This window comes from Ctenopharyngodon idella, chromosome 13 (assembly GCF_019924925.1).
Source record: "Ctenopharyngodon idella isolate HZGC_01 chromosome 13, HZGC01, whole genome shotgun sequence".
NCBI lineage: Eukaryota > Metazoa > Chordata > Actinopteri > Cypriniformes > Xenocyprididae > Ctenopharyngodon > Ctenopharyngodon idella.
Genome location: NC_067232.1, coordinates 10,789,869 through 10,808,725, shown reverse-complemented (window position 1 = coordinate 10,808,725; position 18,857 = coordinate 10,789,869). Strand labels below are relative to the sequence as shown.

Sequence of the window (18,857 nt, the reverse complement as noted above, 5' to 3'; positions counted from 1 at the left end):
AGTCCTAAAAATAAATACATGTACATCAACAAAATAAACGAGTGCAATAATTTTATTAAATGTACACTTATTTGACAGGTGATGAAGCTTGCAGTGTCTTGACAGTTGACAGGTCAACAAACGTCATTTTGTTTTAACGATTGCACAAAACAAAGAAATAAAAAATGTAAACATAATTCAGGTATACTGTACAAAAAGGCTAAAATGTAAAAACCAGACATGAATTAAACTAAAATCTCCCTTGTTGATCTATTCCTTGAGCATGGTTAAGGCATGTTGTGTTAATCATAGGCCTACAATAAGGCATATTTCATAGGGATGATCATCGTAAAAGATTCCCGTTCCTTAACGATTATTTTAATGTATTTGAGGGAAAATGCAATTCTTATTGCATTTACTGGATTCAGCGCTCTGTTGCCAAACAAATATTTCAGTTTTCAACAGAACAGAAGTAAAATTAGTTCTTACAAGTAAACTACATTGGGTCTCACAATCCTTAAAGGGATAGTTCACCCAAAAATTAAAATTCTGTCATTTATTCACCCTCAATTTGTTCCAAACCTGTAGGAATTGCTTTCTTCTACTGAACACAAAAGGAGATATTCTGAAGAATGTCGGAAACCAAACAGTTGATGGACCCCACTGACTTCCGTAGTATTTTTTTTTTTCTCCATATGGAAGTCAATTGGTTCCATCAACTGTTTGATTAACCATATTCTTCAAAATATCATCTTTTGTGTTCAACAGAAGAAATTAATAGAAGTTTGGAACAACTTAAGGGTGAAGTAAATGATGAGAGAATTTTCATTTTTGGGTGAACTATCCCTTTAAGTAGTTCAAACCAATTCTTGAGTTGGATATGATGTGAGTCAGAATATTTCATGAACCTATCTGACTGATTCATACAGGCATTTGATTCACTAAACAGGCTCAGCTCATGAGTGTTTTGTATAGGAATCAGACAATGGTAGTGTGATTAAACCTTTTCTCCTTATCATGACTGAATGTACCATAATGATACATATGTGTAATATTCCCTTCACCTATTTCATTTATCGCACCTTCATTTGGGAAAAAAAAAAAAAAAGAATAGAAAAAATTCTTAAAAACTACTGAAGTGTTTAACAAATACAGATTTACCAATAAAATTATCTTAAGTTATGGTGTTTGTTGGTATGTTTGAAAAAATAACAACATTGGATTGTGCAATATTCATTAGTTTGCAAACCATATGCAATTAGCTATAGGATATCTATGGAATTTACAACAGGTACGTCCCTTTCTCCTTTTGGAAATGGCTAATGGTAGATATGTTTCATTGGATGTTTATTCTCTGGACAGCCCAAGGCTGGACTGTGCCCTTGCCAAATATTGTGAAGAAAACTGCTCCAAATATATTGATCGCTGCAGAGATGTAGAAGACAATTTGCCACTCTGGAATGGTGTTCTAGATTAAAACACAATATTTAGGCATTTGTTACTCCATTGTCACAAACCAGTCAAAATTATTGTTAATTAGGAGCTGAACACTGATGTAAAGTACATGAAAAATGGATTTCTCTTGAAGCGAAGCATTTTATGTTATGAATATTCTGAATTCTGTTAAGAATTTTTGCATAATGAACTTAGGACCACCCTTATATCAGCAATACACATAGTATTTAAAATGTTTAAAAAAGCCCTCCTTTCAGCACCTTTCCTAGTAGCACATTTCACAACATAATACAGTCTTTACATCAAAAACAAACAAACAAAAAAAAGGCAAGAAATTGTAACTTACAGATTTGGTCAGAGATCTTGCTATTACTGGGCCCACCATTCCAGGTATAGTGGCAAATGTGTTTGTGATCCCAAGCAATATCCCAGCATAGCTGTGAAGAAAAAAAAAAAAAAAAATTATATCAGAAAGTGCAGGGGCACTTTATACAATGTTGCAACCATATCTAACTTATGATATGGATTTCATGCATGTACAGTTCTCCTAAACCATAAAACTTGTATGACTGCCAACAAAAAGCCTTGTCTTACGAGGGAGCAATATCCAAATGGTTGATGTTAAATCCAGATGCTGAAATGCCCCCTAGAGAGGAAGAGACGGTGAGGAAGGCAATGGCCAAGAAGTAGTCACAGCCAGTGTAGCCAGCAGCCACCAGGAAGACGGCTGGTCCCACCATTCCTGGACACATTAAAAACAGACACACTGATTTATTTAAGCATTGACAAACCTAACAGCACTACTAACCTAATCATCCCATCAACATTTCTGCAAATGTGCACTGTTCAGCATAACAGTGTGTAAAAGGTCTATGAATGCCTTACCTACTATAGTGAAAGCCTTGCGCACAATTACAGTGCGAATAAGACATTTCTCTCTCAGGAAGTCTGCCAGTTGTCCACCTAGCAAAGCCAGCAACCAACAACCAAGGTAGGGCAGAGCCGAGAGCATTCCATTCTGAGAATGACACAATGAGTTCACAATTAATAAACAGCAAATGGGCCTTTTGATAAGAATCAACGTGTACTCTCAGATGACCTATTTTTACATTGAAGCTGCAGTCCGTAAGTTTCTCTTTGTCGCCATCTCTGTTTGAAACCTGCAATTGCAGTTATTTGCAGAATTATCATGTTTACATGGGTTATGCATCGGCACGGCTCCTCAGCGCAGATGAATCTAATGTTTGCTGTCAGTCAGTACATCGGTGTGGATACTGTACTTCGGAATCACAGATTCTACATCCTGGAAGTATGACCAAAATAAGAATTTTTGCCGGAAAATGTAAACTGAACAAGCAAGTAACATGTCTGTCACTTTTGTTCTGACCAACTGAGAAAAAAGTATTTAAATAAATCACACTGCCAATGGTGATTAAATCTAACGATTGTTTAGCTCGGATCACGCCAAACCGTGCAAATTATTATTACTGTTATACTTTGTTCTCAAATTGTTAATGTTAACAATATCAGCATTGCGTGACTACGTGTATTTAGTGTGTATTAGCATTACCTGTAGATTTCAATTTCTGTAGCCACTCCGCAGTGCAAAGTCTTTTGCTTTTGACTACGGGTGAATCTCCAGTTGTCACTGATTATTGTCATTTGGACCTTTCTAGATTACAATCCGCCATCACAATGATAAGTTTAATTATTCCAGCTGCTGTGAGAAAAGGCTATAAATGATCCGCTACCAGCAGCATCCTCCACATACCATATAGCCTACCAGCTGGGACTCATTCTTTCTGTTTACAGATGTGACGTAATGACCCAAAGACGAACGGCTGCATGCTCGAATTTCCCGCGGAAACCCACCAGTACCGATTTTATTATAAAACATTATAACAAGCTTACCATTGTGAATTGGGCTAAGGTAAGGAGATAGTTTTGAACACTGGTTGGTTATATACATGCTCAAAAATTGATTTTGGATCATTTTTAACAAAAAAAAAAGTTACAGACTGCAGCTTTAAATATGCTACCATTCAAAATTTTGGTGTCAGTATGTGTCATATGTTGTTTTTTTTGTTCTTTTTTTTGCAATAATGCATTAAATTGCTCAAAAGTGGCAGTGAAGACATTTATAATGTTTCAATATTTATTAAATGCTGTTCTTTTGAACATTCAATTTATTTAAAAATTCTGAATGTATCACGGTTTCTGCAAATAAAATTAGGCAGCACAACATTGAAACCAATGAGAAATGTTTCTTGAGCAGCAAATCAGCATATTAGAATGATTTCTGAAGGATCATGTGACATTGAAGACTGGAGTAATGATGCTGAAAATTCAGCTTTACTATCACAGGAATAAATGACATTTAAAAATATATTAAAATAAATCAGTAATTTTATAATATTTATATTTTCATAATATTACTATTTAACTGTATCTTGGATCAAATAAATGCAGCCTGGTGAATGTAAGAGACTGCTTTTAAGTATATAATATATATATATATATATATATATATATATATACACATATAGAGAGAGAGAGAGACAAATGTTACCAACCCCAACATACAAAACTTTATGTTGGAAGACGAAGATAAGCATAAGTAAAAAAAAAAAAAGAATTCAAAACATTCAAATAAATTTAATAAAATGCAAATTTTTTTAGATAATCAGCCCTGCTTTGCACTCACCTGCTGGATGCTGAATCCAAGAATATCATTCATGTAGGTGGGTAAGAGAGTCAGCAGAGTGTAAAATGTCCAGTTGTAGGAGAAGTGTGCCACAACTATGGCCCATAATGGCAAAGACTTGAGGATTGATGTCCATGGGATGTAATCTGTGGTTGGCGACAGCTGCAGCAGGAAATGACACGTTATAATACATAGTCAAATAATAAGTCAAAAAGCACCTGGTTGTAGAATAAAGATTCCAACATAAAGCACTGTAACGTTGCCTACTTCATTTTTTAAAGATGCAATTATGTACGTCTTCTCAGCCTCTGTTATCCTTTTGTGTGAGCTGGGACTGTTACTGACTAAGCAAGACCAAAGGACAAACCAAAGAAGTCCAACAGCTCCTATGATTCGAAGAGAAACCAGATGAAGTGTACATTAAGAATATACTCAGAGACAAGCCTGTGATAGCATCTTTAGCATTACATTTCATGCTGCTTGTGCAAAAAGTTCATCTTTTAAATGTGTAGTATAATAAAAACTTACCAAATATATAAAAGACGTATGTCCAGTCTAGGTAAAAACATATCTGACCAGAAAGAGGGAGAGCAACTACAGTTCCCAGCTGAGCACCTTTTAAAGGAAAGAAAAAAAAAAAAAGAAAGAATAGCACAAATTCACAAAAACTTGAGGAGATTGTTACAAATGAAACCATATGTGTTCTAGGGTACCTGTGTAAGAGACAGTGAGCAGTCGACTTCTCTCTAGAGGTGGTGCCCATGACGCCCACATTGCATGCATAGCAGGATATGACACTCCCTAGAAGCCCAAAAATAACTTTTTTTTATTTATTTTTTTTCCAAAATGAATAACACCTATGTCATCTACAGTATATATAACAACAATTAAAATTAAAGATATAAAACATATTATGAACCATATTTTAGGTAATGAGTTTTGAGGTTACCTCCCCAATACCTTCCATCACCCTGACAGCAATGAGGTAACCAGCTCCCAGATCAGCGGCTACTGGAGTCAGCAGGGTGAAGATCACAGTGCAAAGGATGCCAAAACCTAAGAGCCACTTGGCACCATATTTGCGTGCCAAGTAGCCACCTGGTATCTGAGTAAGTATATATCCATAGAAAAAAGAGCCCAGGATCCAGCCCTGAGTCTCTGAATCCCAGTCATACACACTGGCCTGTTGAGATATTAGACTGAGTATGATTAACGCTTCTAAAATCTCATGAATAAGGCTTAAATTCTTTAAAATGAGCACTATGATGGCACATAAAAATAATAAAAAATACTAGAAAACTTAAATGATGTCCCTTACTTTTCATGTAATTTAAAAAGAGAGATTAATTTAGGTAAATAAGTGACATTGTAAAAAAAAAAAAAAAAAAACATTTAAACATGAAATATTTTAAAAAATAATTTCTATGACTGTTTATATGGAAATGCAAAAAAGCATACTCCTTTAAAATATTTATTTAAAACATACACATGAAATAGTGTATATTTTTAATATAATAAACTTACAATTAGTATAGTTATATGTTTTTTTCCAAGTCATATAATAAAACGAAGGTGGTTTGCATATGTAATATGTGAGACCATAAAGTAGATGCCCTTACGGTGTGATTGTGTTTAGGTACAGGGCTGCTGTGATGAGGACAGACGGAGGAACTGGTGTTGGCGCTGGATCTGTTTTTCAGCATGTCCACCATTGCCACACTAAGGTTCACCCTGAGGGCATATGCCACAAAGAAGCCATAACAGGACAAAAAGGCCAACCCGTAACGTGAGGAGAAACAAGCAGGAGCTGAAAGAATAAACAGAAACCATTGTCAAATAGTGGTTAAAAGATTCTCCCAAAAATGTCTGTCATAATTTATGGACCCTCATGTTGTGGTGGGGCCTCCATGGATCGGACTTGCTTGTTTAGCACATCCCACAGATGCTCGAATGGATTGAGATCTGGGGAATCTGGAGGCCAAGTTAACACCTCAAACTCATTGTTGCGCTTTTCAAACCATTCCTGAACCATTTTGCTTTGTGGCAGGGTACATTATCCTGCTGAAAGGCCACAGCCACCAGGGAATACCATTTCCATGAAAGGGTGTACATGGTCTGCAACAATGCTTAGGTAGGTGGTACGTGTCAAAGTAACATCCACATGGATGGTAGGACCCAAGGTTTCCCAGCAGAACATTGCCCGAAGCGTCACACCGCCTCCGCCGGCTTGCCTTCTTCCCATAGTGCATCTTGGTGCCACGTGTTCCCCAGGTAAGCGACGCACATGCACCCGGCCATCCACGTGATGTAAAAGAAAACATGATTCATCAGACCAGGACACCTTCTTCCATTGCTCTGCTGTCCAGTTCTGATGCTTACATGCCCACTGTTGATGCTTTTGGCAATGGACAGGGGTCAGCATGGGCACCCTGACTGGTCTGCAGCTATGCAGCCCCATACGCAACAAACTGTGATGCACTGTGTATTCTGACACCTTTCTATCAGAACCAGCATTAACTTCTTGAGCAATATGCAAAAAGCTAAATTTTCACTTGCTGTCTAATATATCCCACCCACTAACAGGTGCTGTGATGAAGAGATAATTTTTTTTGCTGGCACTGTTTTTATGTACTTTTCTACAGTCTCTTTTGTTATTGACTTCTAAATAGTATCTAGTTGTTCCCAAAGACTTTCTTTTGATTAAACTTTTGTGCATGAAACTTTTGTGCGATTTATCTTTTAATTCACCCTGTATATACAGTCATGTGAAAATGAAAGGGCACCCTATTGAATTCAATGGTTTTCCATATAAGGACACAATAATCAATCATCTGGTCCTTGGCAGGTCTTAAAATTTGGACAATAAAACCTCAGATGAACAACAACACATGACATATCACACGACATATCACAGCCAAGGATGACAAACTAAGGACACCCTATGATTCAATTGCTTATAGATCCACTTTTAGCAGCAATAATTTGAAGTAATCATTTTCTGTATGAATTTATCAGTCTCTCACATCATTATAGAGGAATTTTGGCATTTCTTCTTCACAATGTTGCTCCAGTTAATTGAGATTTGCTGGCATTTGTTTATACACAGGTCTTGCCACAGCATTTCAGTCGGGATGAGGTCTGGACTTGACTGGGCCATTGCAACACCTTTTTTCTTTTCTTTTTCAGCCATTCTGCTGTAGATTTGCTGCTGTTCTTGGGATCATTGTCCAGTTGCATGACCCAATTTTGGCCAAGCTTTAGCTGTTGGACGGATGGCCTCACATTTGAATCTAAAATACTTTGGTATACATAGGAGTTCATAGTCAACTTAAAGACTGCAAAGGGCCCAGGTCCTGTGGCTTCAAAACAAGCCCAAAATCATCACCCCTCCACCAGCATGCTTGACTTTTGGTATAAGATGTTTGTGCTGATATGCTCTTTTGGTTTTTGCCTAACTTGGCGCTGTGCATTATGGCCAAACATCTCCACTTTGGTCTTGTCTGTCCAAAGGACATTGTTCTAGAAGTCTTATGGTTTGTTCAGATGCAACTTTGCAAACCTAAGCAATTTTTTTTTTTTTTTTTTTAGAGAGAGAGAAGTGGTTTCAAACATGCCTATATTTGTGCCGTCTTTTTTCTAATTATACTATCATAAACTTTAACATTTAACATGTTAACTGAGGCCTGCAGAGTCTGAGGTGTAGTTCTTGGGTTTTCTGCAATTCTCTGAACATTACACTGTCTGATCTTGGGGTGAATTTGCTGTGATGTCCACTCATGGGAAGATTGGTGTCTGTTTTTAATGCTTTCCATTTGTGAATAATCTTCCTCAATGAATAATGAGAAGAATGCCAAGCACCAGATGAGTTTTTATTATGTCCTGATATGGAAAACCATGGAATTCAATAAGGTGTCCTTTCTTTTTCACATGACTATATATACATATATACTTAAGGGGGGTTAATCATTTTTAATAGCAGTTCCTGATTATGATTTCATTCAGCGATGCCCTAAGATTAAAGAGGACCTATTATGCAAAATTCACTTGCATAATGTGTTTGGACATAAATGTGTGTTGGCAGTGTCTGTACACAGACAGAGCATCCACAGTCTTCATCCCTGACAGTGTGACGTCACATTAGCCACAGGCCCCGCCCACAAATGTTGACAGATACTGCCGTTTTAACATAGAACCGCCCTGAGTGAGTTCACAGCAAGTTTACGCAGTCCGCCATTGCTGCACTGACGAGAATGTCTCCCAAGCGTTTTAGGTGTTCTGTAGCTGGATTGATTAATCCACATAGCTCTCTCCATTTAGTCCCTAAATCTGAGCTGGATGAAGACGAGGTGGATTAATTTTGTTTTCAAAGAAAATGCTCCCTCAACTCTACCGAAATTTGTTTATGTCTGCGCGAATCATTTCACACCAGACTGCTTTGAGAACAAATGTCAATACAGAGGGTCAATACAAAACAGAGGTTGTGCTAAAAAGTTGTTACTCAAGGATAGATCAGTAAACTGTTCGTGATCCAGTTTACAGCCTCCAGAGTGATACTGGATACAGCAGTAATGAAGGTGAGAGCACTTTATTATAGTTCATCAGAGTTGATTTACGGATATAAAGTTTACCAAGTTTATTAAGCACCACCCGAAAAGACATAAGGTCTTTATATATTTGTTTACTGTTAGTTGTAACAAGTGTTTCTGTGTACTTCGCTGTGTATGTTGATGATAATGCAAGGGAGAGAGAGAGAGAGAGTTTATGGTTAATATTTTAATCCACACTTGCACTGTTTTATTAAGCTCTTATAGTGATTTTCTAGAGTGAAAACAGACGCTTCATATTTTGTGTGTGAAGTACAATAAACGTCATAAAACTCATCGGTAAACTGGCTTGTACTAATATAGTGGATAAAAACAAGGAGACAATATAAGTTATTACCATAATTAAACTAAACTATACCTGTTCTATCTCCATGCAGCATATATTCGCAGTTTCTGACATTATAGTGCGTCCTGACCTGACTCCTGACACCGGAGAACGAGCTCTTGAAGCTCCGCCCTCTTAGGCCGAGCGCAGCAGCTCATTTGCATTTAAAGGGCACACACTGAAACGGCGCGTTTTTGCTCAACCCCAAAAAGTGGCAATTTTAACATGCTATAAAAAATTATCTGTGGGGTATTTTGAGCTAAAACTTCACGTACACACTCTGGGGACATCAGAGACTTATTTTACATCTTGTAAAAGGGGGCATAATAGGTCCCCTTTAAATCAATATAAGTACTGACGCATTGTTCAAATGAAAACATGTAGTACATATAAAAGAATAGTTTTTAAATAAAAATGATAAGAAGAAGAAGAAGAGATTACTTATTTGTATTTTACAAAACATTAAGACATGTTAAATTAACATGATTTTACAGTAGTAATTATAGTTAGGCCTACTATATAGTCTTATTAAGCGGAAGAAAGTTATCACGGTATATTTCTAGGGCTGTTACCTGCTTGACTAACACTTCCTCCTTCACGTGACTGGCTGTTTTGAAAGCACATCTGAAAAGCTCTTGCATTATTTATGTAGACTGCGTTAAGTGCTGCGACAATCACACTGAACTAAAGAGATGAAGTCTGCACTTTTGGGAATACTGAACGACTGAGACATGTTATGGATACTAAATATAAATAAGGAATTTCTTAACATGGGTTGTTGTAGCAAATTACAAGTTAACAGTGCAGCCGTACATTGTCAATTAAGCACAACGATAAATGAAGTTTAATTTAATATTACTTTTAAAGTACTAATGTTGTGGCAATATGGTACCTGCGCTCTGGCATGTTGTAAATCTACATAAATACATAAAAGGCATGCATAGTTAATGTCTTTTATGTATTACCTTTCTGAATGTCTCCGGTATCTTTCCGGCGAAGTAAAGGCTGATCATGATCTTCAGTTTCTGAGTCTGATGCTGAATGCTCCATCATCTTCAGCGGCTGAGGTCCGCCTGACAAGAAGCACAACAACAGACTCCGAATGCGGAACCCGTGTCTTCACCGTCAGCAAAAACACATACCAAAATAAAAGTCCCGTGATCGCCAGACCCTACTGATCATATAACAACAGAAAAAAAAGAAAAAAGAAGAAGAAGAAGAAGAAGAAGAAGAAGAAGAAGAAGAAATTTTATTAACAGCATTTCTCTAAATGTTTTTAAAGGCCAGAATGTAAAAAGTGCAAGAATTTTTTCTCTCTAGAAGTTTTTTTTTATTTTTTAAATAAGAAATATTTCCCCACTAAGTATTTCTTAATGTGACTGTTCAGTCAATGATTGACTGTTTTTTAACGATCCATCAACAAAAAGAGCACGAGCTTATTCTAGTTTGTGTTCTTTACATATTATTGCAGTAACTGTCCACTAAGAGGAGCTAAAGTATTACAGCAGTCCATGCTTTAAAGGGAGTAAATGATGACAGAATTTTCATTTTTGGGTGAACTATCCCTTTAAGAGAATTCAAAAACTAGCCTAAATCAGCAGGATTCACTTCTATTTTAGGTTATATAGTGATTATGGATTAAAAGGTATATGTTGCTAGTATTTTAATCAGTTTTTCAAAGAGAAATTTATATCAGATAATAATACATGCAGTGTCTAAATTTGTTCCAAAATGATGCCATTTCTGTAATTTTTTTGAAATAATGTCCATTATGGAAAGCACTATATGTACCACTGACATAATAGTTCTCTTTTTTTCTCTCGCTTACACACACAACCTGAATGATCCTCACTTAGTGAGAAAACAACCATATAAACCTTCTAATGATTTCAGTTTACTTGGAATCAGTAATGTGGTTAGTATAAGCCCTCATGGTGATGAAGTGGAAAGTATTTAGAAAGGAACTGGCAGGGTACCCAACCACCCTCTAACATAGAAGAGGAAAAGAATTGTGGGAGCTTGTAATAAAAGATGACAGAGACGATACATATTCAACATCAATTTATTGTGTGCAAAAGAGTACATTTAAAAAAACAAACAAAAAAACAAACAAAAGGAAATATGAAGAACTGACTAAAGAATGAGGATGAGCTTTTCTCCAAATGAATACACAATATTTTTGAATTTCAAATCTGTGAAAAATTCCAGCACAGATTGCATATAAATATACATTTATCAGACTTAAAATATCTTGTTAAAATACATTTCAAGACTGTTTCAGATGTGACTAGTGTTTCTATATCATCGTTACATGGGATTAGAGCATTTCAGCACCCCTGTCTCTTAAAAAAAAAAAAAAAAAAAAAATGCCCCGAGTTTACATCAAAACATGCAAATGTAAAGTACATTAGTAGAACATACTTGGTAAGTTATTGCAGTTAAGAGGTTATGAGTATAGTTATGAATGTTAAAGAACTATTCTCCTCTATGTGTCTCATCCTTGCCGGTATTCCCTGATACACTTTACAGTGACACAAAAATCATTTCTCTTTGCTGATAATTTCTACCAATGTCTCTTAACCTGCTTTAAAAGTCCATGCCATTTTTTTCTTATTCTTTCTTACTTTACATAGATCTTTCTGTTTGTTCTACTTGCCAAAAGCCCTTTGTGTCTGTTCTTAAAAACCTGTAAATCAGAACCAATATCAGTACAACAGAGATCCAGATTACCACAAGCCCTAAATGTTTAGCTTGTCAGTAGTAGTACAGTATTCTAGAACAAAACCTCACCATTTTTACCATCTCCATTACTACCAATGACTTTAACAAAACATAATAATCATAATTCATACAAAAGCAATATGATAAAGCATCACTGGCAACAATGCCTGGTTCTTTAATTGGTCTTATCACAGAGATACATGCAATACTATAACAATAAAACACATATATATATAAAGAATGCAGTTTACCAGCAACTGCAAAAATATCATAAATCAGTTTTACATTAGAAAACAAGTGTCCACAGTGGGCTTGGGTACGGAGATGTCCATGTTACTGAACAAATGCTGAAGGGAGGAACTTCCTGAAAGTCTTCACCTCAACGCACTGAACAGCTCTCTCATTCTGCAGTGAGAGCAGTCATACGAAAATGCCACAGTCTCTCAGCATAGCGAAAAATAGGAGACAGGAGAGGTATAATATGTACAGTCCTGGAGTGTATTTAATGTGGAATGTGCAAAGCTTACACAATGTGTATGTTTGGGCATTCATGAAGAAATAAACAGGCATACTGTAACATTTGCAGTTTGGATACAGCTATTCTCTCGTGATGGTCGTGTGCAACTTCCCAAAACGTTTTGAAAATAGTGAAGACAGAGCATAAAAAATGCTGCATCTGTCAGACACATCCTTCCTTCCCTATTTCCCTCCAAGCACATTTTCCGCTTCCCTCCAGCTTTTTTCATAACAGTGCAGATGTTAGCAGTGTTCCTAAGGAAGGAGATGAATAAATGTGGTTGAGAAGGAGCACCTGATGGAATTCAGGTTTGCTCTCTCAGTTGGATGAAGTGTTGTCATTGAGCTGGTCTGAAGGGACAGTGAGGTTTTGGATCTGGCGGTACACAAAGTAGAACAGTTGTGGCTGTGGGCGGCTATGCAGCTCAGCCTTGATCCTCTGTGGGTGAGTGTCCATGGCAAGCTGCTGTGTGGTTTCATCTGTCAAGAGGAAAAGGGCGTAGTTCTCTGGGTCCGAAACTTTAAACTTGTCCGCGCATATCTGACACACATCCTCCGTTGTGGCGTAAGGTTGAACCTGAAGGGTTTTGGCTGTGCAGCCATTGCTTGCATCTTGCAGTGCCACCCGCAAGTAGTTCTGAATATAGACAAAAAGAAATTTAGGTGTAAGTACCAATATATATTAGGCTCTGCACTCCCATAATTAAGTTATCATAATAATTAGAATAAAATATATTTATAATTACTGCTAATAGTTCTTTATTGCTATTATTATAATGATTATTATTGCAAATAGTCTTTTCTGCACTTAAAGGGTTAATTCACCCAAAAATGAAATTTCTGTAATTAAGTACTCACTCTCATGTCATTCCAAACCCGTAAGATCTTCCGTGTTTAAGTCCAAACGCCGGCTCAGTATTGTCCGGCTCCTGCGTCAGCATCTCACGCATGCTTCATGCTGCTCACGTGAACGGCGTCGGCCAATACTGAGTCAGCGTCCTGACGTAAACACAGAAGTGCTGAACTGTGTTCACTGCGTCAACTGAGAATGAGACTGACAGGGTAGAGAAGAAATTGTTGGATAAAGTCGTTATTTTTGTTTTGGTGCATAAAAAGTATTCTCATCGCTTCGTAAAATTAAGGCTGAACCATTGTAGTCATGTTGACTATTTTAACAATGTCTTCAATCACGGTAATTATGTTGCTTTCTATGGGGGATAAAAAAAAAATAAAAAAAAATGGATTTCATCAAAAATATCTTAATTTGTGTTCTGAAGATAAATGAAGGTCTTGCGGGTTTGGAACGACACAAGGGTGAGTAATTAATGACAGATGAACTAACCCTTTAATAATCACTAAATTTAGTTCAATTTATGATCATTTCTTATCACAGCTAAATACTTATTGAAAGTAATAAAATAATATTAAAGGGATAGTTCACCCAAAAATGAATGTCATCATTTACTCACCCTCAAGTTGTTCCAAACCTGTAAAAATTTCTTTGCTCTGTTGATAAAGGAAGATATTTTGAAGAAAGTTTGTAACCAGGCCGCTTTGGGGCACCACTGACTTCCATAGTAGGAAAAAAAATACTATGGAAGTCAATGGTGCCCCAGAACTGTTCAGTTTCCCACATTCTTTAAAATATCTTCCTTTGTGTTCAACATAAAAAAATGTATACATGTTTGGAACAGCCTGAGGGTGAGTAAATGATGAAAGAATTTTCATTTTTGGGTGAACTATCCCTTTAATAATATTTTTTATTTTTAGTATTACTGCTAGTAATTCTTTAGCAGTAATGATAATATTTTAAAAATAATAATAATAATAATAATAATAATAATAATAATTCTTCATTACTATGATTATTTTTATTATTGTAAATATATTTATGTTCTTAAACTTATGTTTTAAGGCAGAATAGATAAGAATTTTACCAGGGATTTACCTGGAAATCATCCACAGATGGTGTGGTACGCTGGGTCGTGCGTCTGCGGTGCCACTGGTGCAGCGTGTTACGGGTCTCAGAGCTCAGCACACGAGCTGCCTGGTCCTCCTGGAAGTTCTTGATGAGAGACATTGCCCCATATGCACTTGTCAGGTAATAACCTCCTACAATCAGATAAGAAATATTGAAACATTAAAAAAAATGTCTGACAAAATGGTGCAATAACTTGAGTAGTAACTGCAGTAGCCCACACACAGTGGGGTCTAATGTACCTTCTCCATGAAGCAGTGATGGGTCCAGTAACTCCATCATGTACTGTATTTCAGCATCCAACTGTGGCATGTCACACTGGGCCATCACATACGTCAACATGGGCAGGAAGTCATCTGCCCCATACATCCTCCCTGCCAACAAAGATTGAAATCATGAGTCTATGCAGAAGTATTATAAGCATTCTATGCACAACCACATTCATGCATTTCACACAACAGCATCACACTCATGTACCTGAGTTGTTCTCCATTATGGTGTAGATAAGCTTGCACACACTGAGAAGCAGAGACACTTTTTTCTCTGGTGAGTACATCTTGCACATGTTGTGGAACTTGTGGCGAATCTTCTCTATGGCCACAGGGTCAGGAGGCAGAGCACCATCCACGCCCATCTCCTGGGGCTGCTTGGATTTGGCCAAAACCAGATTCTCCTTCAGCTGCTGCCATGTCCCGCTGCCCACCTGGAAGTCCCGCAGAGCGGCCTCTATCACAGGCTTCAGGGGCTTCAGCACACACTTGTGCATGGCTTTCTCCATCACCTGATCTAAAAAGGAAGAAGTAGTTATGTAATAACTATATTGAAATAATTACATACAATAGTTGTATAACAATGGGTAATAGGTCTAAGCTAGATGCAGATAATGCAAAAAAATAAATATTGTATAAAATACTGTAATATAATAATATATATATATATATATATATATATATATATATATATATATATATTATATATAAAGTTTATTTAATCTCAGAAATTCTGTGCATGTCTGTTGATGACCAAGGCTGCATTTATTTGATCAAAAGTACAGTAAAAACAGTAATATTGTGAAATATTATTACAATTTAAAATAACTTTTCTAATTTTATTACATTTTTAAAATGAATTCCTGTGATGGTAAAGTTGAATTTTCAGCAGCCATTAGTGTCCAATATGCTGATTTATTATGCTGAATATGCTGATTTGGTGCTCAAAAAACATTTCTTATTATTATAAATGTTAAAAACAGTTGTGCTGCTTAATATCTTTTTCAGGATTCACTGATGAATTGAAAGATCAAAAGAAAAACATTTATTTAAAATAGAATGTTTTTTTTAAGTATGTAAAAGTTACTTCACTGTCACATTTGACTTACTTGCTGAATAAAAGCACTAATTTCTTATATATATATATATATATATATATAAACACCTCATTTGTATTGGAATTTGTTTTGGTGCACTCCATTATAACTATAGAAGGTAAAGGAGCAGAAAAAAAATTGGAACTGAAATCTCTATAAAAAAAAAAAAAAAAGTGAACAAAATGTCTGTGTCAGTCTATTTGTGGCTGAAATGACTGTGACCATGAGTATATTGACTGGGATCTCCGACGTGGCTCATCGTTCCATTTCCTCCTTTATAGGGAAATACCTGTTCGTATTTTTACACCTGCTTTTCCAAAACTTCCCAACAAGTACAAAATGTCTCTCGACAGCTCAACAATCTCTGGTATGCTCACATATGACTACAATGCAACAAGTTTTGTCTTGTAACTTTGATTGTGCAAGCAGGGCTTGAAGACCATACCTAAACTGTAAAATCATCTATAAACTGGAGGGAGTGTATGTGTAACTAAAATCATCTGATCTAAAGAACAGAATGTAATGTTTAATCAGGCTTTGGAAAATGCTGACAGTGATGCTTCTGTCAGCACACTGGACCACTGAGGGAAGCAACACACGTCATAAGTGGTGGCAACAGACATGCTTTTGTGGCACTGCATACGTGTTTATTTTTAATGTATAGTATTGAACACAAATGAATACCATTTGTGTGCTTCATTTTCATTTTTTTAGGTCTATTACAAATGTAAATTTTAAGTGTAAGTGTAAAACAAATCATTTAATTCTTTATGAATATGTTTTTTAGGGCAGACTGTTTTCTTGGAAAACAGTGCATTATATCCATGAAAGTTTGGATGATTTCACATCACAACTTGTAACATGATAGTTTACACATCACTTCTCTGTAAACGTCTTGTAGCTGTCATGTGTGGCAGTTTGACTCAACTGCTTGTGACTGTAACAACTAGTCAAACCTGTTTTTGGAAATTAAGTAAACTGTCTTCCAAATGACATCAATGTAAAATGTAAAAACAAAGCTGTTTGTTGGCAGTGGACACAATGGTGTCAAATGCTATCCACAAGTGTCCAAAACAATCGCCAAGTGGAAATACCAGATTCCTTTTTTTTCACCAGCCAAGGCTACAGATACTCCCACTCACTCCATTCTCAAAAAAATATGTATCAGAAGCACAACTAATAAATAGCCAGATCATTGTGCCTTTCATCGGGGTCTTTTAGAGGTCTGACTTTAGCTCTGACACAGCTGAATCACTTAAACAGTATCAGCTGTCGCAAATGTGTTTATATGGTCATCTGTCCCATGAGAGAGCAAACAGCTCGGTAAACAAGCCCCGCTCCTATCACTTTTGTGAGTGATGCAAAGAGCTCTGCTAATGAGGGCAAGATGGTGGCACATATCCAAAGATTTAGAGGAACTGAACTGGTTTGTAGTTTCACTTAAGAGTTTTATTCTGTGGAACAACCGCAGACACAGTGAAAGCGTAGTAACCGGAATCCACATATATTACATATATAATGTATTGTTCATTATTTAGCAGATTCTTGTGAATTGGGCCCTCAATATTTGGCTAGGATGTCACTGCACATCAGGTCAACAGGAAACCACAGCACTGATGGCGACAGGAAAGTTTACAGGAATGCGGCTCAGATCAGAAACACTCATTCATCAAGGCCTACCTCTACTTAAAAGGCTATCTTCCAAGGCTTGTAAACATCCCCTCAAACAATCTCCTGTTCTCCTTAGCATCTCTCCTACATAGCGCTCTCTCTGTCTGCCTCTCGCTCCATGTCTGCCCTGCAGTCTGGAAAATGAAGCCACAGTGATAGGAGAAGTGAATCCACTGATGCTTCCCACACAACAAGCACACGCTAGCGTTAAAGTTTGGAGACAAGGCCGTAAAGTACGTCACAGCACAGAACAAAAGGCACTCACAAAACCAGACAAAGACCAAATAAAATTCCCCTTCATAGCCTATTGACCCCTCCAAATAAATGAAGCCATTAGGAAAATTAATGATAACTCCAAAATGAATCTCTAGTCTCAGACGTGTTTTTAAGGAAGTACTCAGAATAGAGCAAAGGCACAACAACAACAAAAAAATCCTTGGGCCTGAAGTTGCAAGAATAAGTCTTTCCAGACACATCTCGATAAAACAGAGTGTCATAACTTACTTTTGAGTCATAACAGGGTTGAGCTGGAACACTTAAAAACAGACCTCAGGAAAAAAAAAGGGTAACAATATCTGTCAGAGGTCATTAACTGTGTATTTAAGCTTGTTTTTATTGCTTTGTTAAGTCGCAGAAAAGGATTGCTCTCCATGGCAGCGTAATCTCATAGCTATGGCCTCTTATTGTTCTGGGCTTGTTTAAGCACAACACGAACACAACCAAATCTGCCAGTTCACATAGGTTAGGAGCTCTGAACAAGAGCCCTTTTTCTCTACATTCTTGCTTGACACCCACATACTTGATGCCTGAATCAACAAGCAGGAGGGGTTACGCCAGATCATAGGAGAGCTATATTGGAGAAACTGGCTTGTTTGGCTGACGTCCATTCTGGGAACATCTGGAAAGTGATCTATTCCTCAAAACACATTGCAGAGCAAAACTTTGTTTACAACCCATAAGAGAGAGAGAGAGACGAGGAGGAGGAGGACGCTCAGGGCGATGGATGATGCAAATTTCCTGAAGAACCAAACCCGGCTGAGCTGAAAACCATCATTAATACTTTAGAAATCAAAATTAACCTGAACCAAATTAGTCATAACTAAGCTGCTTCAGCATGTAGATTTGTTGGGCTTTTACAGTTAGTGTGTCATTGTATAAAGTATATAATTGCCTGTCGCTGACAGTGAAAGGCGTGTGGCCAGTTATACAAAAGCCATACTAACAGTTCTCTGCCCACACATGAATATGCCAGTGTATATCTCAGCTCAATGTGCCTTGTGTGTACCGCTCACGCTGAGTAAAATGCCTCCAGGCCGAGATGAAAGGACATGAGAGGTTTGCCTCATGCACACACGCTCACAGGTTTAACCCTCAGAGATCCAAGCATTCATATCAATGTTGTACTGTTTGTTTACACCCAAAAACATGTTTTAAGAAGGCACTTGTTATGAGATATTTATCATAATGTTTCTGTATCATTCTGTAAACAATGTCTCATATCTAAAATATTTAAAAAATATATTATGGAATGTATATAC

General features: G+C 36.9%; 2 protein-coding genes across 9 annotated transcripts in view; both read right to left on the bottom strand.

Moving 5' to 3' along the window:
- Window positions 1–34: 34 nt before the first annotated feature.
- Window positions 35–10,213, bottom strand: slc17a5 (solute carrier family 17 member 5). The gene is made up of 11 exons (XM_051915780.1): window positions 10,033–10,213; window positions 5,758–5,945; window positions 5,088–5,321; window positions 4,852–4,939; window positions 4,667–4,753; window positions 4,406–4,524; window positions 4,139–4,300; window positions 2,320–2,452; window positions 2,029–2,176; window positions 1,781–1,871; window positions 35–1,447 (listed from the first exon to the last, which is right to left on the bottom strand). The coding sequence occupies exons 1-11, from the start codon at window positions 10,118–10,120 to the stop codon at window positions 1,316–1,318; spliced, it is 1,470 nt and encodes a 489-aa protein (XP_051771740.1). The 5' UTR covers window positions 10,121–10,213; the 3' UTR covers window positions 35–1,315.
- A 900-nt stretch (window positions 10,214–11,113) lies between these two features.
- The window catches only part of rin2a (Ras and Rab interactor 2a), a 34,257-nt gene continuing 26,513 nt past the window's right edge, over window positions 11,114–18,857 (bottom strand). For 7 of the 8 annotated variants that reach the window (XM_051915776.1, XM_051915771.1, XM_051915772.1 and 4 more), the window contains 4 exons: window positions 14,760–15,068; window positions 14,525–14,656; window positions 14,253–14,416; window positions 11,114–12,941 (listed from right to left, as the gene is read on the bottom strand). In XM_051915776.1, coding sequence (XP_051771736.1) covers window positions 12,624–12,941; window positions 14,253–14,416; window positions 14,525–14,656; window positions 14,760–15,068 — 923 coding nt within the window. In that variant the 3' untranslated portion in view covers window positions 11,114–12,623. Of the gene's footprint in view, window positions 12,942–13,162; window positions 13,359–14,252; window positions 14,417–14,524; window positions 14,657–14,759; window positions 15,069–18,857 lie in introns of all 8 variants that reach the window. The other variant, XR_007933031.1, reaches the window with a different exon arrangement.